The sequence below is a fragment of the Lates calcarifer genome, linkage group LG12, assembly GCF_001640805.2.
Source record: "Lates calcarifer isolate ASB-BC8 linkage group LG12, TLL_Latcal_v3, whole genome shotgun sequence".
Lineage (NCBI taxonomy): Eukaryota > Metazoa > Chordata > Actinopteri > Centropomidae > Lates > Lates calcarifer.
The window spans coordinates 822,825-845,028 of NC_066844.1; the positions used below are offsets into that span (position 1 = coordinate 822,825).

General features: G+C 42.4%; 1 protein-coding gene across 2 annotated transcripts; it reads right to left on the minus strand.

Moving 5' to 3' along the window:
* Window positions 1-12,866: 12,866 nt before the first annotated feature.
* nicn1 (nicolin 1) lies at window positions 12,867-20,644 on the minus strand. Of its 2 annotated transcripts, none has more exons than XM_018679122.2 (7): window positions 20,472-20,644; window positions 19,076-19,222; window positions 17,727-17,906; window positions 15,580-15,693; window positions 14,542-14,610; window positions 14,017-14,121; window positions 12,867-13,863 (listed from the first exon to the last, which is right to left on the minus strand). In XM_018679122.2, exons 2-7 carry the CDS (start codon window positions 19,220-19,222, stop codon window positions 13,822-13,824), a joined length of 657 nt encoding a protein of 218 aa, XP_018534638.1. In that variant the 5' UTR covers window positions 20,472-20,644; the 3' UTR covers window positions 12,867-13,821. The 2 variants fall into 2 exon arrangements, with proteins under 2 accessions (XP_018534638.1, XP_018534637.1); XM_018679121.2 differs by having other exon boundaries at window positions 19,076-19,225.
* Window positions 20,645-22,204: the final 1,560 nt, after the last annotated feature.

Here is a 22,204-nt window from a genome sequence, read left to right on the forward strand (position 1 = left end):
CTCTGTCAGATCATCAAGTACACCAGGGCTCTGTGGCAGACATTTTCTGCCCTTTATGCACACTTTCTGTAAGTCTGCAGAAATGCAGACTTTGCCTGAGGGAATTACCCACAGTTCATAGAACAGGAGGTTACCAGGGGAATCCCAAAAAGAAAAGGAACAACTGACCGTAACGTAGCAAGAAAACAAAAGTTCACAAAGACCGAGCTCACCAGTGATTTCTAAAAAACAGAGTCAGAGAAGTGCAAGCATCTCTGAGTTTATTCATCAACCATCTCTATCAGTATCTGACAAGAGTCTGGAGAACGTTCAGATCAGACAGTCGGTTTAAAAAGATCCTAAACCCACAGCTGTAGCCTTCAAAGCATGTTCTGATGTCGTCAAGGCAACATCCAGTCCTGTTTATAGCATTATGAGCTGCTGCCTGCTCTCGTCTGCTTTCCACATGAGACGCAGTTCATCTCCAATGAGTCTAAAGTGACAGAGTGAATTCTCTCAGCCTGTGGCTGCAGTTTCAAAAGACTCACCTCAGCTCATCTGTTGTATTTCTGATCATGGACGTGTCACCAGATCAACAGCAAACACATATATCTAAACATTTCAACTTTAAATGAGCACAGTGTCTTATTTCAAATAAAACTGGTGGTGAAAAAGGTCAAACAGAAAATGAAGCGTTTTTCTAAATGAGTGTCTTTAACAGGACATCCCGTGGCTGTCCATGACTGTTAGTGTTTGCTGTTGTCACCTGTTGGTTCATAAAGGTCGTCTGCTGCTTAATGATGCTTTTAGCTACAGCACCGTCCATGGAACAGTGTGTTATCGCTCTCTCGCTTCTTTAAAAGAACTCTGATATGGTTGGGTGTTAGTCAGATTATTTTGTCTGCTGAAATGGAATCGATGACAAGTTGAGGATTAGACACGCGTGCAGACGCGAGCTGTGACACCGGGTGACAGGAGCGGATAAACAGCAGTAAAGCGCTTATGGTGGGATGCAACCTTTCAAACAAATACGATTTCACACAAGTTTCACACATATAAACACTCTCTGTATGTCTGTCTCACTGTGTTACTTTACGTCTTCCTCCCCCTCCCTTCCTCAGTCGAGCGGTGAAAATCTCTCTGTAACTTCCACCGGAATGTCGGAGCTTCTGCACCTCCACTCGCCTCAGAGAGGGATTTAACATTCAGGGCAGAGACGCTCACTCATTAAGATCTGTGAGATCTGACAGCAGGCTGTTGATGGCAGGGGAGAGCTGATTGTGCTGTACATGCATATGTGCTACAGAGCAGCACATATGCATGGATGGATCTCCAAGTGCTACACACACACGCACTGTGTCTCACTCGTACACACCGCAGGGGTGTCTGATTAGATCTGGTCTGGAGATGGTTTCGATCAGTTTGCAGCTCCTCACAGCAGCAGATGCAGAGCCCCATGCTGCGCCCGCTCACATTTACTCCTTCTCATGTTGCTGCATTTTAATATGGTTGAGATATGAGGTGCTCAGCTCGCGCCTCAGAATTACAAAGCAGGATGGTGATTGATTATGCATTGCTTCCACAGAAACAGCCAAGGAAACTGCTTAACCAGTTTTGCCACATGCTGAACTGCACCACATCACTCCTGACCGTCTAACCCACATTGATATGCATTTAAATTGGCTGCCATCTCTACAAGTGGCTTATCCTGAGGAAGAGGTTTTTTTGTTTTTTTTAACCAGAACAAGGATGCCAGGCTCCATTTTGGTTCCTCTTTCATTACCTGTTTGTCATCTCTGAGACAGAGTAATGCTGCTGTTTTTCTAAGAGGGACAGTCAGTTAATGAACACATCACTGTTCACTGACTTCAGGTGTCAGTTCACTTCTGTATTCAGTGTGCTGCTGGTTCAGATCCAGACAAATAGAAGTGCTGTCCATCACAGTCTGTAACTGAGCTTTAAACCAGGAGCTAATGAACCAGGTTTCACAGCTGATCTGACAGTGAAGCTCTCAGTCCCCTGTGACGAGCTTCACTGCCTAAAGCCACTGATTCTGTCTGTGAAATGATGAAATGATGATTCAGAATTTGAAGAATCTCTGTTACAGACTCATTCATACAGGTATCACACACCTCCGCCAGAATCTCTCTCTCCGTCTTCTCAGCTCATCATCTGATGCATGTCTCGAGGTCGTCAAGATCACAATTATAATGCAGTAATCAAAGATCCCTGCTGCATATTTTCATTCATGTGGCCTTAAATTGCAGTCAAACCATCTTCTCCTGAACTGGTCCCTGTCCTCTTCTTTAATCTACAGCTTGCTGCCTGATACTGAATTCCATAACATACTCTCTCCGCCTCTGTAGCCCTCTGAACAATCTTCACTGCTGCATTGTACCACTTTGCTGCGTCCACAGTCTTGCCACAGCTCATCAAAAGATGAATCACCTCTGTATTCCCATAGTGTGTCCTGCAGTGCTTCAATAAGGTCCACAGCCTTAAATCAATGGCCTCTGCCTAAAGCATGTCAGCGAGCAGCTTTGATTGTCCAGGACTGCTCTGTACGAGCTCTATAGAACTCCAATAAGGCTGAGATCTGTTGGTATAAATAAGCCCCATAGATCCACACATCTCTCCTCAGTGTTGTCCACACAGCTGTGTCTCTGTCGCTCTTTAGTTCAACCTGGATCGTGTTGTTCAGGTGAGAGCCTGTTCACTGGGACACAGTAAACTTCAGGTGCTGTGAGAGTTTATTTAACTCCTGAAACTCCTGTGACCCTGGAGATGCCCCGTCATAAACCCTGACCTGCTCAGATGTGGATTCAGGCCCACATCTTCCCAGGCGTGGAAATGAGAAGCTTCTGTGACCCTCACCATGATAATAGCACCTGATTACTCAAGGAGGAATAAATAAATGGTAAAATTCACTGTCTGTAATTTACTGATCTGATGCGTCTGGTAGCTGTTGGTGTTGATATGAGTCACTCTGTATCTGTCACAGCTGTGGTTAGGGTTTGGTTTGGTTCAGCTTGGCGTGGCTGTCGTAGTCAGCTGGTTAACTGTGATGATTTATGGCAGGACTGTCGGTTCAGACGGGTTCAGTTTTAGCGAGGTGTTCCTTAGAAACTGGACACTGAGCGTTTGCTGTTTTGGTTTATTTACTGAAACAACTGATGCTGTCATCTTCCCTGAGAGGACAGTCCCTGATTACCAGTGACAGCCTCTCTCTTTTCCTTTGTGGCAACACATCATTTTGCCTTTCTTTATACACCACAGGCACTTCATTTCATTTTTCATGCAGCAGTCAGTTTTTTAATTTTGGGCTATTTTGCTGCCATAACAGTCTTCATTCAGACTGGTGCAAAGAAAACATCCAAAATACACATCCAGGTCTTTGTGTCTGTAGATGTCAATTACAACACACATCGTTAAAGGTTGTTTTCTCAAATGTGTTTGTGCCCTCACACACTGAGTCAGGAAGCTCCTCTTCAGCAGCTCCTATAAGCTGAGTTACAGAACATGGTGAAAACATGGAGTGATAAAAATAAAACAAGAATTTTGAACCTGGCTTCATCCAATGTTGTGATTTCTGTTTTTGACATTTATGCAAATGAGTACATTCTTATTTAGAGAATGCCTCATTTGCATATTTCAAAACTTTCAACTCAAAAAAATGATGGTTTCAGTGTAAGAGTTCAGCTGGAGAGGTTTCATAGTCGTATCTGTTTGTTAGTATTCTTACCCTGCTCACCTGCTCCTCTCTGCACAGTTTCTTAAAGGGCACCGAGAACTGAAGACGTTCATTAACTCAGAGAAACATCTAATGATCCACATTTCTCCTGACTGGAGCTCACACTTGTTCCTGATTAGGGTACACTTTGTATTTGTTAGAAAGATTAAATTCACCTCCCCCTGTGGATGATGTGTAGTGGACTCTCGTGCTAACATGCTAACATCTGCACAGACCTCTGTAATCTGCTGTATCTATGTGTGTGTTCAGCCGACTGCAACTCTGTTAAAAGACAGAGGCACGTTGGGGACTCACAAATCACACCAGTGCTCAATTTTTTAGAGGGCCACGCTAACTGCCGCCATCACACATACAACCAGCATCCATCCACCACCACTCCGACTCTACAACCACTTAAACAGTAACTGAGCTCATTTTCCAAGAACGAGCCAGTCAATTACGAGCTCTATTTGCTGCAAATCCCAGTGGCAGGAAAAGAAACACAAAGTCAATCAACTGAATGATCCCCTCCCTAAAGCTGTGTGGAGGCACACAACATTAGGAAGCCTGAGGGGGGAGGGAGAGGGACACATACTTATCTCACTAATGTGTCCCAGTCATCAAACCAGAAGCCCTGCTGACTGTGACACTGAGGAGAGAGTGGCACAAAGATAAAAGAGGAATACACGCTTTGGGATTTAGGCTAAAGTAAATCAATCAGTCAGATAATTTGTGTGCTGTGCAGGGATCTGAGGCAGCGTTCAGAAACAGGACTGAGCTCTACTTTTCCTCATTAGACATGTTTGGGTTTTTTTCCCCCAAAAATAAGAAGGAAAGAAAGTTGTTTTTGAGGGTGGTACCACGATGGCAGCCTGCACAGACACTCACTGTCTCCAGCAGGAATTCTATCGTCTTCAGTTTACTGGTCGAGGAACTGAATGATTCTTCCAGGGTTGGGGTGAGGTCAGGATCAGCTGTTGTGAATCCTCTCGGCTGATACACATCTACTGTCCTTTGTCCTTTTCATCCTCTCCTTGGTCACAGCGCGGTGCCCTCGCCCAGAGAGCAATGATGTGCAGCAGGCCTGTGACAACAGTGACTGCTCTGCACTTTGATGAAGAGCAGTGAAGGCCTCGACTCGGCCACACACACACACACACACACACACACACAGAAAAACAGCGTCCCCGTCTCCACAGTTAATGCTTTTGGTAAACGTGTGCTACATTAACGTGCACAAAACATTCTGGAAAATATTCCTACCAGAGGCTTTACTTCAATGAATAGAAATATCAGTGTATATCACTCTGTGAGTGTTGTATTATTATATATTGTATTGTTGAATTATTGACTGACACCAGCAGCCTGTAGAGCTGAGAAGCTGCAGCCTGAACAGGTGTCATGTTGTGACACCCTGGGACCTTCACTCTGCCTTTTAGATCATCCAAACATGATTATATTTAAGAATAATACTCTGTTGATGTCAGTGTGGTTGGTGAGACTGAGTCGTCTATCAGCCTTAGAGGCAAAGAAAATTCTATTTCTATTCTACTCTCTGCTTTATTCTGTTGTTGTTCTGCCTTAAAGGCGAATGATAATCCATTGGGAAAGACATGATGGAGGACTTCTGGGTCCAAATGTGTTGCCTCTTCAATGCCTGGAGGAACTGTGACTGACATTAGAGCACCTTAGATTTATTTGTCACCACTTCCTGTAGAAAATCTGATTGTCTTGACACTTTTTAAACTCACTGTTGTTCTCTTTCTTCTCCATTCCTCTTGATGATCCTTCAATTACAACCTACAACAGTAAAGCAGATCATTTCTGTGTGCTCACCTTGTGCACATCGTGTTGCATCTTGTACAATACTGTGGTAATGTGGAAATAATGGCTGCATCTGTGGACACAGGTGTTGTTGTTGGATGAGGGTTTGACTGCAGTGCAAACAGCAGAAAGTGCTGCCTCATGACATCCTCCTGATGTGCTTCTCTCCCTGTGAGAGGCTTAGAGTAAAACTAATCTCACCATTCTTCATGCTTCTCTTACATATTTGAATTGGTGGATATTGTAAACTGTTTATTTTGGATGACATTACACATTGTGAAGGATCTCATTACCAACTCTGTCGTGTTTGCTGTATTCATGCATCGCATCATCATCCTGAGTCAACAGCATATTCCTGATCCCAGATGTACCGGGCTTCTGCAGAAATTCAAGCGAGTGGAGCCAAACACAGTGATGCAGCAGTAGTTTTCACGAGTCCGAACCTTCCTATCACATCAAATTTCATCCCAGAGTATTTATAGCAGCCCCACGTCATATTGTTAATGCTCAGCTGTGACGCTTTAAGGGGTGAAAACCCATCTGAAATAAATGGGCAGTAACTGGGCTAATGACTGTGACAAAAGTAGACTTTGATTGCCAGTCTTTGTTCTGTCTATTGGTGGGAGAGAGAGCAATTAGCATCGCTCTGACAGCCCATCACAGCTTTTGAAATTGGATTTTGGTCCAGAGTGTCTCTCATAGACACCCCATCATCGCTCTGACACAGCGATATAACTCTTTCAGTTAAAACAGTACACCTCGCCTGCCTCATGGCATATTCTACCATTATTTGATTATTGTGAACGAGAAATAAAAACAGTTTATCCTATGAAAATTTCACAGTAGGCACTCAGACAAAACCCCGAGTGTTAAACTGAGCAGGAATCTGTGTTGTGAGGAAGAGCAGCAGCTCCATCTAGTGGTAAACTGGATTATTTATTCCAGGTGCTTCAGTGAAAACCTGAGATGGTTTAAATAAGTGAAAGATGGACTGGATGTGTGTTTCCTGTCCAGCTGTGGTCCTGTTTGTGACTGTCCTTCCTCAGAAGCAAAGACAGAAGATCTGTGGTATTACTGCACAATCTCTAAATGCACCATAAGAGCAAATAAAACCATTTCTCCGTTTGCATGAATTTGACTGCAGATGCATAATGTATTCTTCCTCTGAAAGACTAATAGTTAACAGCCTTGCCAGCAGCTCTGTGAGGCCGTACTTCAGTCCAGGTACACTGAGCTGAATGCAAACATTAGCATGCTAAAATGCTCACAGTGTCAGTGCTGATAATGATGTTTCTCTGCTTCTCTTCAGACTCTCACAGCTCCTGGTTCAGGTTCAGGGAAAGATCCTGGTCTGGTTTAATCCAGAGAAGGACAAATCTGTTTATTTACTCTGAACCTAAACCACCTGAACCAAAGAGCTTTGGTCTGAACCGCAGACAGGACTCTGGATGTGAACCTGGTGTCTGGTCCCCACAGACTCCTTTATTTAGTCTTTTCTGTCTCAAACTTCCCTCAGACTTGTGTCAATCACTCTGACTCACTCATGTCCCACTCAGGCATTTGTTTTGTTTGTCCAGGTTCATTGTGCTACTTGCTGAGATGAACACAGCAGGTGTTTTCTCCCTCTGCAGCTCTTTGTCTTTAAATACCCATTCTGAGTTATTTGCCTAAGTTGTGCTGATTCCTCCCTGCAGCTCAGAGTGAATGAGTGGAAATGTGTTTTTCCTCGTGTCTCTATCCCTCCCTCCACCCTGTGTTTATTCGTACTTTCTTGCAGTTCGGCACGTTGTATCTATTGTTGATACAAATAAGCCCATTTAGAGAATTTAGAGAATTATTAGTGTCAGACTCAACGAGTACGTTTGCAGCCATCTACACAGCAGGTTTGGTCGATGTTGCAAATAAATAAAGGAGATGCGAATGGTCTCCTCAGTCCCAGCAGAACCATAAAACAGAGAATAATTACAGACAACACCTGCTTAGCTTTTATTTGTGGTTAGAATCGGAATCGTTCCACATTCAGAGCTCGTGAGATTCAACACTTGTATTCTCTGCATACATGACTGATAATGTGTGTGGTTCCACCCTGCAGGCTGATGGGATTCCTGCAGGAACAGAGGGAGGAAACAGCGGAGCGGCCCCGACACACTGAGGTGGATACCGCTGAGGTAAGACGTTTGGATGACTTTGGCTGAACTTGAGCTGTGTGGGGACGTGAGCAGAGTTTCCTGTTTTGAAGCGTAACCCAAATGTAGTCTTTATTTGGCTGAAATGGTGCTCAGGTTATTTATGGGAATTAACTTTGAATGAGTGAAATTAGCTGCTGCAGGAATGGATCTGCTAATCATGACAAGCTGCTTTTTCTCCTCTGAATCACACACTGGAGCAGTGTTGTGATTAATAAATGTGACTGTTCTGAGCCCATAAGTCATCACTTATTTTTTATTTTAGTTTTTTACAGCCTGTATTACTCATCCTTACAGAGGGTGTCAGTGACGCTGGTGAAGTCAGAGTTTCTGTTTTACTTAAGTACCTCCAGCACCATTTCTCTGAAAGTTTAAATTGAGTTTTTTCTCCATTAAGACTTTATTATTCCTTCACATTGGCTTGCATATTAATCTGGAAGCTATTTGCTAACATATAAACAAATAAAGAAACAGCAGCAGCGAGTGAACTATATGAATCAGCTTTGACGCAAATCACACACCCTCAGAACAAAAACCATCGCTTCTGCTCCAATTATGAGAAGAAACAATTTGCTGCATGTGAATGGCCCTGGAGGAAGACAACATTATTACCTTCATCATTTTAATTATGCATTACTTTGCCTCAGCAGCAAGCTGTGCTACACTAAGTGCTCGCAAACAAATGTTTGATCGTTAGTGTTTTATTAGTACATCTCAAATAGAGAAGCTCCTGCCTATTAATACATCTCTCACTGTCAAACTGGGATATGAAGGAATTGTGTCAGGTGACAGCTACCTTTAATATTCACACAGAGGTGAGCCCATTACAACCTGCATGGAAAGAGGAACAGTGAGGAGAGTTAGAGATGAAAAGACTGAGATCAGTCTCAATTATTAGCCAGTTAGCTTAACTTAGCTTAGCTTAGCTTAGCGTAGAGACTGGAAATGGGGTGCTAATACCACGTTAGACAAATATCCTGCTTTTAAGTCCTGTGTTCAAGATTTTACCATTTAGACTGAAAAACAAAGTGAAGTATCAAAAGTAAAAGTACTATAACGTAACGTTTTATTACTGGATTACTGTATCGACACATCATCGTGAAATCAGTGAAATCAGTTAAATGTTGTCAAGTTGGAGTCATTGCAAATCTAGACACTGCTGGGTGGGTCATTTCTTTAAAGTCATCATCTTATAAACTCTTAATTAATCTTAATGTTGTTAGTTTGAATTGGTACAAACAGTTGGACTGTTCCTTTGATTCTGTGTTACTACACACACTGCTCTGCTTTAAGAATATATTCTTTAATATTCCTCCCATCACTTGATTTCACACCTGCTGTGAACTAAAGCACCGTTTGAATGAGTGGACCCAGACGTCTGTTTGCATGTGAGCAAAGAAACTTTCAGCTAATTTTCAGCCCAAACAATCTCTCCTAAGTTCAGGAGTTAGACTAAGAGCCACCCGCCGAGCGCCTCTCAGAGAGATAAGTCTCATCTTGTCTGGAGGTGGAAAGAGCAGCATAAAGTATTCCATTCACAGCGTGAGGTATCTTTTTTCTTGCCGTCAGGTATTAGAGAAAGGCTGTGACACTGCTGTCACAGACTCATCTGAATAAATGATTCATGGCGTTGGGGTGAAGAGCTACAGCGGCATTGCTCATCACTCAACACGGAAAGTGATGCAATGTTGCAGGGATCAAATCAGATCGTGAACGTGGAGGGTGACAGGAGAGGAAGAGAGTGATGGGTGGAGGCTGAAAGCTTGTGTACGTGTTAAGTGAAAATGATGAGCGGAGGTGAAAGAAGGATGGAGGTGGGAGTTAATGAGAGAGAGAGAAAGTTTTATTACCCAACAAAACACATTTCATTTCAGTCGAGGAACATCTGTTTGGAGCTACATTGTTCTCCCTGTCTAAACTGCTGAAATGTCATCTATTAGAGATTCTCTGAAACTCACCATCAATAACACACCAATCACAGCCAACAGGGGAACAGATATGAAGACTGGAGTGATTCAGGGATACAGTACACATCCTGTCTGAAGACGTTTACTCAAACACAACCAGATGAGACCAACAGAAATGTTGTGGGTTTATCAGGCTAATGCTTCCAAGTCTCCAGCTTTCTTCAGTCCGAGTTAATTTAGGATTACTGTAAAGGCAGGATGGGATGGTGGAATTTAAGGATTTGGGCCTCTGCTGCAATCTCCAGCTGTCCCCACAAACCTGGGTGAACCAAAGATCAGGGACTTCTTCAACAAAAATGCAGGGGAGTGGTGAGACTGAGTTAGCACAGGAGTGTTTGTACCACACCGGTGGACAGAGCAATGTGACAAAGACTGGAGGGATGAGCCAGGGCTTATTATGCTGAGGTTGATTGTAGTGTTGATTGGTTGATGACTTGCAGCTGTTCAGGTGGAGTTGGTCAGACTCACACACAGACTGGAGGAGAGACAAACCAACCACAGAGGGGAGGGAAACACGGACACAGGGACAGACCACATCCCTCACTTTACCCAGAGGGTTCAGTCTCTCATCAGACAGAGCGTGTTGGACAGCTGACAGTAAAAGTGCTGACTGAACGCTGTAAAACCCAGGGAAGAAAACAAAGAATAATGTGGTGAATGGCTGTATTTTAAGGCGCCCCCTCAGCCCCTCAGTGTGCACCAGGAAATAAACCATTCCTTTATAAAGTATGTAAAAATATGCAGCGTGGTCAGAGGTGAGTGTGTGGCTCTCCCTGCTCCTCCATCTGTAACACAGCTCTGCAGTCAGAGGGGAGACCACCACTCACCAGGTTAACTTCTGCTTTTATTCTGTAGTTATTCTGTGTTCTCTATTAGAGAGATTCATCACCACCCTGCTGCAGCAGGTACAGGTCCTCCTGTCTGTCTGTCTGTCTGTTCCTGTCTCTTTATAATTGTCTTTCCCTCCTCCTCTCCTGTCTCCTGCTTTCACTCTGCTCTCGCTCTCTTACAAATGTTTCCATGCTCCAGAATGCATCAATATGCAGGGTGGAAGAAGAAGGGCCGGGCGTATGAATTTAAATGTCAAGTGCACTTGAGTAGGCAGCTGGCTCTGCAGATTTGTGGTATACACAGTTGTGTGGTTGCTGATTTGTATGTGTGTGTTGTGGGGAGGAGCACAGACAGTCTCCTGCCTGCTCTCAATTTGTTCCCTCAATTTGGTCTCTATTTCCTTCTCTCTCCGACTTCCTTTCACCTCATTTGCTTTTCTCGCCCATTCTCTCCCATTTGCAGCTCTGCTGGACGCTGTGGATTGGAGTCAAGTCAGGGATACTCTATCTGTGTGGCTCAATATCACATTTAATGTCTCAGTGAGGTTTACAGCTCCAACAGAAATAGGATTCAATTGTAGAAGGAAATGAAATCTGTGCAACACAAAGACAGATTCAGTTGGAAATCCAATTTTTGAGATTACTTCTAACTGGAATTTTTCTGTTCTATATAATGGTGCAAAACATATGTTTACATGATGTCTTGAAATGCCAACCTGCAGCGTCTGAGCAGCTGGAGCAGGTCACTGAGTCATGGTTGGACAGGATGTGTGAGATTACAGTGGGATGGGCAGAAACTTTATCTTCCAAACCAAAATATACTTGTCAAACAGTGGGTTTCCAAAATCAGAGAACTAAGCATCAGAAAAAGTTGTTTTTTGTTGTGGGTCAGTCCATGCAGAAAATATTAGCTCCACTTTAATCACGTACTCACACAAGGTTTAGGAATAATGGGAAAGTTTCAACCTTTTTTGAATTCACTGAGCTCAAAGGTTTGATGAGGGAATGGGAGGGGTGCTGGTGATGGCAGGGGACAGGCAGACATGAGGAGGGACTGGTGGAGTCCAGCTGAGGACGAAGGCAGCAGGAGGGTGAATGGTTGAAGGTGGTGGCTCCGAGAGAATAGCAAGAGAACCAGGCAGCTGAGAGCAGAGCACTGAACAACATGGGAGGTGAGGAGGATAGTTGAACTGAAGCTTGATGAGATGAGAACAGGTTTGTTCATGGCCTGTGTTAGCTTTTATATAGTTGGTTTTCTGTACAAACCACAGACTGTTAGGTCACTGCTGCATAAAGAGAATAAGTATGTTAGCAAATAAATAAATTCACAGTTTATGAATACTTCAGGTGAAAGATATTATTTCTATCTGACCATCTTGTGTTGCTAATGGGAAGCAGTGGGAAGTTACAGTGATGTACGGTTGGTGATGATAGAGATGGATTTAACTGACCAAACATATAGAAAATATCATAGTTATTTTATGCCTGATGTTGTTTTACTGTGAGGCCCTGATCTGTTGTTCTCAGGTGCTTATATTCACTCTACCTACACTGTATGAAAGTGAATGAATAAAAGTCTCTGATCAGGTCTAGAAACTGAGCAATCGGACTGAAAAGTCCCACATCCACTGCACCTGCAACAATATTTGGAGACGTCCTGGTTGACAGACTTAGAGGGAAGTGATAAGGACGCAATAACGAAGACAAGCAGAGTGCAAATCAGGGATTAACTGTCAGACTGAGGCTGAGGTTCTATTCAGCCTGAAACCTGGGACAAAATCATTTCTGTTGCTTCAAGTCAGACTAATTTTAACAGGACTGTGAGCAGAGCGAGGGAGGAAAGGCTCAGAGTTACAGCTACTAATATTCTGAGGAACATGTGTAACTGCTCCACAGATTCAGACATGAAGGTCTCTACATGTGAGACTGTACAGGATGTTCTGCTGCACTGTGTGTGGGATCCTATCAGAAGTAAATGATGATTATGATAACATGAAATATACTGAGGCTGTGAGGTGTGAGATGTCAGGACGTCTCTGAAACCATCACAGTTCTCAGTGTTTACAATCTGAGCAAAGACTTCTCTGCAAAGTGAAACAAGGAGAAGCAGAACAAAAACACTTGTCCTCTTTCCTTCAGTCAGCATTGTTGCAGGATCCTCTTGAGAATCTACAATACTGTTCTGCACTTTAAGTAAAATAAGAACACGGCTGATATATTTTAAGAGGCACCACTGGGAGTTTTTTTTCTCCAGCACCAGCTGCTAAATAGAGTCTATGTACCATATTCCCTGATGAATCCCAGGAGTTAATATTGTTTGATAACTGCTCAGTCAGGCGCTGCACAGAAAGACAAGAATATTAGCTTTTTATTGACATGTAGCAACAGGATGTGCAAACAACACAACATACAGGCTTGTAAAACCTTTTCAGAAAGTACACATCTGTCTACTCAGTTCTGTTAACCTGTATCTTAACTATCACAGCTACATGACTTAACCTTGATCTTAACCTCAAACCAAACCTCGATCCAGAAATCAAACATTTAACATCATCAGTCCTGTGAAGAGCTGGGGACGGGTCAGGACGTCCTCACTTTACAGATGTGTCCTCTCAAGGACTTTAACCCAAACTGGTCCTCACAAAGATACAACAGTGCATAGATACACACCTGTTAAATAATGCACTGCTGCCACCCAGTGTTTCACTGTATTATAAAAACTATATACAGCACTTTTTCCCTTGTTACCTGTATCATTAAACATTCAAAGTCTTGATGGTGCAGACTATTTCTCCACAATGACTGGACTCATTAAATCCTCCTGCAGCCTGTTGGACCTCAACACAAGTCACCCAGTTACAGGGATAATTAGTCCAGTGCTGTCAGTCGTATTTACAGTGTTAGAGTGCCACACTGCAGGGTATGAGCAGTCCTGCTGAGTAAGGTTACTTTTCAGTTCAGTAAATAACTGCATCAGTAAAAATGTGTGGTTAAATACTGTACTTTCATTGACACTTGGAAATAATAGAAAGGAATAATTGCTTACACCATGTGCCCCTTGATTGAACAGTGTTACGACCAGGAGGTTCAAAAAGCACGTCACAATAAATGAAATCATGATTCTTCCCTCATTAGTGGTGAAGTAATAAAAAGCAGCAGCTTCACTGTCACATCATGCTCAGCCATTCCAGCAACACAAACAGAAAACCTGTTCTTTGTTCTTCTGTTGTATTTTATAACTCGTCATCGTTGTTTCTTCCATTAACTGAACTTTAAGTAAAGTGATCTTCATGTCAATGGCCACGTTACGTCAGAGAGAGCAGGTTGATATCGTAGCATCCGTCCACCTGTGGAAACAAACAACATAAAAACATGACTTGTTTCCTCCTTCACTCACTCACACAGGTGTTTTCTATCCTGGCTGATTAGTGTGAGGCTGGATCCACATCTTTAAACTGTGGATTACATCCACACAGCTGATCTCTGTGTTTCAGACTCACATCAAATCGTCCAATGGAGGCTGTAGTCTGGTTGGTCTGCATCACCTCAGTCAGAGCCCACATCTGCTGGATACTGGATGAAACAGTCTGTGGGTCTGGGAGACCCTGAGAGACAGAAACAGTCAGTCAGAGGAAGTTTCCACACAGGGCTGTAGCCAGAACTCCAAAATTTAGCCCCGGCACTAAATGTAAGTTTGTTTGTTGTGCTCTTTAACACAGTTTATTCTGTTAAATGTTTAATTGTCTGTATTTTCCCACATTAATGTCTCAGTTCTGCAAAAACCTCATTTATAAGCTGTATTTCATTAGAAAGGTTTATTATCACTGAGTTGGTGACACATGATTTTCACTGGATATAGATTCTGTACACTCCCAGGATACAGCCCTGATGAGGAAATAAGTCATCATTTATTTCTACTGAGAATAAGAGCAGACCAGGCTTCTAACAGCACCAGATTAACAGAGAAAATACTGAGCATATCTAATGTTACCTACCTGCCTGTCAGACACTAATAAAAGGTTTACCTCCAGGTCAGGGTGTTGGTCAACCAGGGTAAGGTCTGACAGCCAATCAGAAACCTCCTTCTCTGAGTCCTGGAGGGAAGAACAATAAATGTCACTTAAACTGTGCAGCTGAGTCTAATGTTGCATCATAGAATCATTTCATTATCTTGATTTTTCTTCTTTGTTAAACCCACAATGTGTAGGATTTGAAAAGTCCTTACTTTGGCACCATCTGGTGGTTTTATCAAGAACAGCAATGTAGTAAACAGTTACTGTGTTTCTGTCATATTCCACTGATCCCTCCCACACATCACATGACAAACACAGAGAATTCCCTCCTGACTCAGCAGTTCTTCAGGTTTTACTGTCCTGTATTCTCACAGATTCAGTTTTGGCTGCACAAAGTAGCAAGTAGCAACCAGCTGGTGAACGTGGTGGAGCAATGAGTCAGATACTTCCCCTCAGAGACTGTCAGAGTAAAACACAACTCCAAATGCATCTGCTGGATGTGTAAGTTCGTGTCAACTGAGAAGCTGAGAATATGTCAGTGTTGTGTTTAAGTCACCTTCTTTTGTTTGCAGAAGGATCATTTTATAATGACAGGTTTTTAAACTTAACTGTCTTCTTATACCCACAATGCTCTGTTTTGAGGGAGGGGGTCAGAAATGTCTTGATAGCACATGAGTTTACTGACACGTTGGGTGCGATGTTCCTGATGTATTCAGCTAACAGCAAGTTTGACTGAAGCATTACTACATCGACTAATGTCTTCCACTTTGTGAACTGCTGAGTAGGATGCACAAAATAAAACCCAGAAGCATAATTACACCACAAATCAAGCGGTTCCTAGAATACGATACTGATGCTCTGTACATAAAAGCTCAGGGAGCAGTTACCCCACCGAATAACTACCTCCACTCTCTGTAGCATTTAGACCTCATTAAGTACAGTATTCTATCTCTGCTATCTCACTGAGTTTGTGATTAATGTTTGTTTACTTTAATTGTCAAAGTTCTGAATGTATTTTCTGTCTAAAAGAAACAGACAGACAGAACTGACCGGCTCTGTATGAGGGTACATTTTGATCTCTTCGAGGCTGAAGGTGAGCCAGGCAGAGGACGGCTGTCTCAGGATCAGTCGCACAGACACCACATGATCTGGCTCCACCTGCATCTGTACAAACCACAACAATAACAATCAGTGATGGCAGACAAAAACAGATTCTTATTTGATGGATAGGGGAATTACAGTATACAACACAACTGATTACACCCCTCATCACTATCATTAAAACATTAATTAGACACCCTGTTCATTTAACGTTTTATTAGTTTTTAGCTAAAACCCAAGAAGAATGAAGAGAATTAACTTGAAAAACTGAAATGTCTGATTAATTAAACTTCAATAAAATCTTCATATTAATATATCACATGCAACAAAAGTCAGTACACCCGGATGGATGATACCAGTCTAACACACATCTGTGAGAGATGTTCTGTTGTTCTTCACTGATGATTCTTTTCAGCTGCTCTTTGCTGGAGGAGTTTGTTTCTCTCTCTTCTGCTTTTAAATACTCCAAAGGTCTTCTATGACATTCATGTCAGGGGAGATTCTTGACCAGGTTGTAGTCTGTCGTTTCATCTATAGTTTTGTGCAGTTTTGTAAGCTGTGGTTTTCTTCATAGACGTGGTCATGCAGCGTCCTTCTCACTGTCTGATCAGCCACTGAAACACCAGTTTCCACAGATAATCCTTGTGTCTGTTTTTCAGTGTAAGCTTGTTTAAATGGATGAATCGTGCATGGCATTATGTTTCAGAGACTGCTCCTCTTGTTGTTGGTAGTTTGGCTCCTCCTGTACCTCCTAACCACGGCTGCAGCTGTTTCAGCTCATGTTCAGCAGCCTACTGATGCTCTTGTTCCCTCTCTTTGTCTTCATGAAGTCTCAGTCTGGTTTCTTACTGTTCAGGCAAATGTGGAGCCATGTTGCATTAGACACAACCCAGGCACAAACTGATGAGGGTGCGGTGTTTGCAGATTAATTCCTAACCTTATGTGTGATCACTTTTTTTGCAGTGGTCAACAACTGTACAGAGAACAAAATGAGGTTATGATTTAGGGTCTATATTTTCAATTTCATCAAATAAATAAAAACAGAAATAAAACTTGAAGTTGAACTGGGACAATGTTTGTGATATTAGTTATTAAAATGTGTAATATTAATCAAGTCATTGCTGGAGACAGTTTCCAGGCAGATACAGCAGCCTGTTGTGTGTGGCAGCTCGTTAGTAGAATTAGACGCAGCTGGGAGCCTCTGCAGGGGGCGCTGCACCCTGCTGCTGCCCAATCAAAATACAGCAGAATATTCAAGAAAAGTTTTTGATTTACCAGCCACTGACAAGTAGACAGCCGAGGGAAGAATAATTAGTTTCCCAGAGGTAGATTCTTTTTGTTTTTAAAATAATTGTATGACAGTTTCTAAAGAGTTTAAATCCCAACACAGAGAATCACTGCAGTGAAAGAATGAATTCAGCATCCCTTCAGGCTAAATATGACAAACAAAACCCCATAAACAGTGAATAAACATCATTTACACTATCACGATTACTCTTTAAACCATGTCAGGCTCAGAGCACCATCTGAGGTAAACAAAAATGAAATCACCATTCACCATCTGGCTTTATTTGCATAGAGAACAAACAAGAAATAAATAGAAGAAATGGAAGATATCTCAGTTTGTATTGCTTCCATATATCAACATTACAGTGCTTATTGTGCCTTTCTTGGATCGTTGGCTGGCTTGGCTCCAACACCAGCTGAGAAGAAAATAAACGGCACTAAGAACTGGCAGGATGTGTTAGTTTTGTGCCCAGTGGGATATGTTGGTTTACAGCTCTGATCTGATGTGAGGTCTTGTAAGATAGTAAGCTTAAAAGCGGGGATAGAAGAGAGTTCGTTGCCAGCAGTGTTCCTGTGTAGAAATGTTTTTGGCTGTGACAGAACACAACTCTGGGCCACCGACAAAAGAACAATTTGTCGTCCCCTTTAGATGTCATTGCTATTGGGATGTTTAAAAGTGGTTCTCACAGTGTTCACGCACTTCAAACTTCATCAGCTAGTTCCCTGATGAATTACTAACACAGACCTCCTCAGTGCTGATAAGACTCCAGGTGTTGTTTTGTATCTTATACATACACAGTCCAGCTCACCTGTGTCCTGTGAATGGAGTAGTAGTCTTGGGAGCCCCCCTCAGTGTGGGGGTTGTCCATCAGGGGCAGGTCTCTGAGAGCAGTGCACCACTTAGCAGGGGCCTCCTGCCCGGGGCCCCTCCTCAACAGACGCACAGTCACATAAGCTGTGTAGTAGTTCTTAAAGGTGATTTCCTCGATCTGAAACACAGAGTGTGACTGTGGATTACACGCAGAGAAAAACAGTCCTTCTGCAACATTAGCATTTTGCTATTATCTGATGATATGATACCATTAAAAACTAAACCTGTTTAAAAATGATAATAATAATAGTGGCTTGCTTGTGCTTTTTAGAATCAGAACAAACCCCTAGTGACCTGCTGGATGAAACAGAATTTAGAAATATAGTCACGCATCAGGCTCATTAAACCACACTGGAGCCCAGAAGAAACATGCCTCCAGTCCATACTGGGTCTCAACCTATTGTTTAAGGAACACTGAGTCTGCCAAATCACAGTATTAACATTAAAAGCTAAAGACAGTACCATCAAAAAGCCTGGTAGTGATAATTCCTTCATGCATGAACTTGCTCTAGACAGACGCCTTTGAAGCTTGAAGCTTTGAGCTAATGAGGAGTCACTTTGCATTAAAAATGGTTTTTAATTAGGACTAAATACTAAAAAGTAGGTCAATGCCCAAGATGTTTGAAGTCTCTCTCAAGACTGGAATACAGCATTATATTTAAAGAAGTGATTTGTATATGTGTTTTTTTCTGCTGTGTTACACAGTGCCAATGAAGACACCGGAAACACAGACGCTGAACTAAATTGAAGTTGAGGGAAATTGGTACTTTGAGGATTTATTCTAACTGAAAGCTGGGGGCTGAGTACACCAAACTCTGAAGAGACTACATACATACATACATATCTATCATGATGTGCTGTATGTTCTCCAACAACAGTACATTTACTTCTTGTTATACAGCAGTTACAGGTTCTAGGGTTGAAGTATGGTAAGCACACAAACCAATAAGAGCTTTTATATTTAGTTTTTTTGAGGCCGAGTGCTTGTTTGTCATAAAGCAGTAGTGACTGCCAGGATTATTTTCATATGACTGTTACATGGAGTTATCTTCCATAGTCCACCAGCAGCTGATTTTAATGAGTAAATGCATGAAATACAGCTTAATCTTTAAATAACATATCCTTTAAACAGCACTGTGTTGAGAAACATGTGGCACCATTTGAGGTTAAATTACACATTTGACACGTTTCAGGCTACAGGCAAAAAGGTAGAGGACAGTAAAACCTGATGTCAGATACTGTGCGTTACTGTCACTCTACAGATTTCTGTGGTGAGAGGTGACTTACATTGGCAGGTTTTCCAAAGGGGAGGGTGACATCGACAACACAAATACCAGAGTGAGCCGCGTCTGTTTTCGTGTCTCCAATCTGCAGGTAGACTGGAGGTTTGATTGTACAGGTCACAGCCTTGATGTCTTCAGTGCTCCCACTCATCTTCTGGAAACAAATACAGAGTTACACACTGATCTTAAAATACACGCCTCATTTAAACTGAGCAAAAATAGGTCAGAGTAGATGCTTGATTTACCCATATGAGTTCTCTCTACATGAGATTTTACATAAAGACAGCTTGATTCTCCATAGATGCACCCAGAGCTAACCACACATGCACTTGAATATATTTATTTTTTTTTTTTTAACACTAGTGTGTTTTCTTGTGCTTCTGGCTTGTCTTTTAGACCATGGTTGGTTCTATTTTCTAGAGCTATATACAGTATATGCCCAAGAGTATATGGACCTTACAGTGCAGCTCACTTTCTGTATTGTTGCCCCATAGTTCCAGTTATGGTAAATCTGAAGGTACAGTCCCTCTCTGCTCAAATATGTTTTCCTTGTTTTTACTTCACTTGGATGTCAGAGTGTCAGTGTGCAGAATGATGTATGTTCAGAGTGTTTTCACATTGTTGAAGGGGGAAATTTCTCTGAGCTCACCTTAAATCTCAGTTTAACACCTGGACGTACCTGCAGGATTTCTATGAAACTCAGACAGTGTGACGTGGAAACTTGGGGCCTCCAGGTCCAGAGTCTGGACTTTGTTAAACATTTGAAATGAACATTATTTACATAAGGAGTAGATGTAATGTTAGTGATGTTAGTTTATAAAAATGTTATATATATTATAATTATTATTCAGATTTACATGTAGTATTTTCAACTATGTCTTAAGACGACTCTTTAATGGTACTATTATATTTTCAGCTGTTTTACAGTTCATGTGACAGGAGATTAGAGATGAACTGGATGTGTAGTTTGAAATGATAACCACACAAATTAAATGGAAATAAAACAGAATTATTTTCAAACATTTTACTAATCTTACATGCTCAGTGTAGTCTATTAACCCTACACTGGGTAGACTACTGTGAATACAACCGGACTGCTGTTTTCAGTTTATTCTCTCCTCTCTGTTAGCACCATGGACAGCGACATGCCGGGGGTTTAAAACAGAGAGCAGGAAACATCCAGTTTTAACTGAGCACCAACACTGACCGTTTTCAAAGCTTAATATTCACGCTGTGATGCTGTAAATCAACTGTGCAGTCAGACGAAGTTAGCATAACGTTAACATGGAAGCTAACAGTGCTGAGACTGCGTAGCCGACCGCTAACAGATGAGTCCGGCGTTATTGGAGAAATATGGCTCGTATAAATCCATAGTGACTCTGTGTTGGTTCGGTACTTACCTTTCTTTGTCAGGGAGGAGGCACAGTCAGTAAAAGTCCAGGACAGAGGGAAGAATGAGACAGAAAAGTGTAAAGTCGCAGATGTTAGCATGCTAAAGATTCTCTGCGTTCCCTCCGGACTGTTACCACGGCAACAGTGAGAGTCTTAAAGGGCCAGCAGCACTCTCCGCCGGCTGCGTCATCTCCTCTTCTTGTTGGTGAATAACCGCCACCTGCTGCAGAGGAGGTGGAGTGAGGCCCAGAGATTAAAACCCTCCCACTAACCCTGTTTGGACAGATTCATCCAGCCTTCCTCAGACTTCTGTTAGCTGTCATTCATGTTCATACTTCTGATTCATAATCCCATTCAACACTAACCTCCAGATGACAATGCTCTCATACTGAGCAAGACCTACCTGCCTCCTGTATGTTTCCAGGTGTGTGAACAGACTTTGTGATTTAAACCTTGCCATCATTTCATTGGGCCACTCTTCCACTGCTTTACTTCAGACTACCGCCTTGACTTCTGATTTGTTTAATGGGACTTATCTATAGTGTCTCTCTGTAGAGCTTGTTTTGCTGAGCTGTCTGCCTCCTCCTTCACCCCCTGAGCCCACACATACAGATCTGACATACCTTGTCCAATAAGCCTGGAAAGACTGAAGAGAATATCTTGATGCCTGGCGCTGAGGGGATCTCAGAGTCTTGAGAACAGAATTGCAGCAGATAAATCATTTCCTGGTTTATCCTCCCAGAGAATTGCCAGCTTCTTTGCTGAGTACAGTCCCAGAAAGTTTGGTAAAATATTTATTGTAACAGCAATGTTTGTGAGAAAGCAGCCCCAGTTATCTGATGTTCTGGATCAGGCTGTGTTATCTCCTGAGCCAGTCTTGATGAATGAACGTGTGAGTGTAGAAGTAGATCACATTGTGAGATGTGATATCTTCTTCATCAGTCAGTGGCATGTTCAGTCATGATAATACTGGTAATAATGAGTCAGTTAAGTAACATTTTAGCACAGTAACAGCTGTGGACATTGACCGCTTCACCGTGATCGCTGGGGCCGAGTCTGAGTCCAGATCAAAGTGAATGGGAAATACTCAGTGTTGTTGTGTTGTGTTGAGTCAGTAATCCATTGTAGAAGCACAAAAAATCTGTCGTGCTGTTGAACCAAAACACAGACCTGCAGGGTTGATATGGTTCTACACAGACTGCTCTCATATTATATTGTTTCTATGTAACCATTCATTTGTTAAGCTGTTCATTCACCTTCTAAAAATCTAATCTAAAATGGACATGGAGAGAATGGAGAGAGGCCCATTATTAGAATAATAGAATATTTTTCTTTCTCTCTCTCTCTTTTTCCCAAACTGAGAAATGCAAACGAGCATTAACAATAGTTAACACTGTGATTACTCCAGCCCAGCTGCAGGCCTCTGCAGATATTCAGTATTACAGGAAACAGACAGCAGAGGCCAGTCTTACTCCACGTATCAAACCCCCACCACACAGTCTGTGAGAAGGTAATGTGTTAAAATGTAAAGGCCTCTCCTCCACTAAGCTCATCACCTCATTCACATCTCTACATCCCTCTGAAAACATCCCGTCTCCAAACAGTGATAGATGCTCATCCCCACCAGGCACAATCTCCTGTCAAAATGAGATTCAGGTGTGCAGCTCTGGTATCAGGGTGAGACAGCACACCTATGGCTTTATCAGTCGGCGGCAGGAATCAGCTGGTATTTCTCTGTGGC

What these genes read in the sequence shown, in the direction of transcription:
- nicn1 (XM_018679122.2), bottom strand. Translation starts at nt 19,222, where the DNA reads ATGAGTGGGAGCACTGAAGACATCAAGGCTGTGACCTGTACAATCAAA. An exon ending in CCTTTGGAAAACCTGCCAAT is followed by an intron (nt 17,907 to 19,075) that starts GTAAGTCACCTC and finishes TCTGTGTTTCAG; the next exon opens with ATCGAGGAAATCACCTTTAA. An exon ending in ACCAACACCCTGACCTGGAG is followed by an intron (nt 14,122 to 14,541) that starts GTAAACCTTTTA and finishes TCTGTCTCTCAG; the next exon opens with GGTCTCCCAGACCCACAGAC.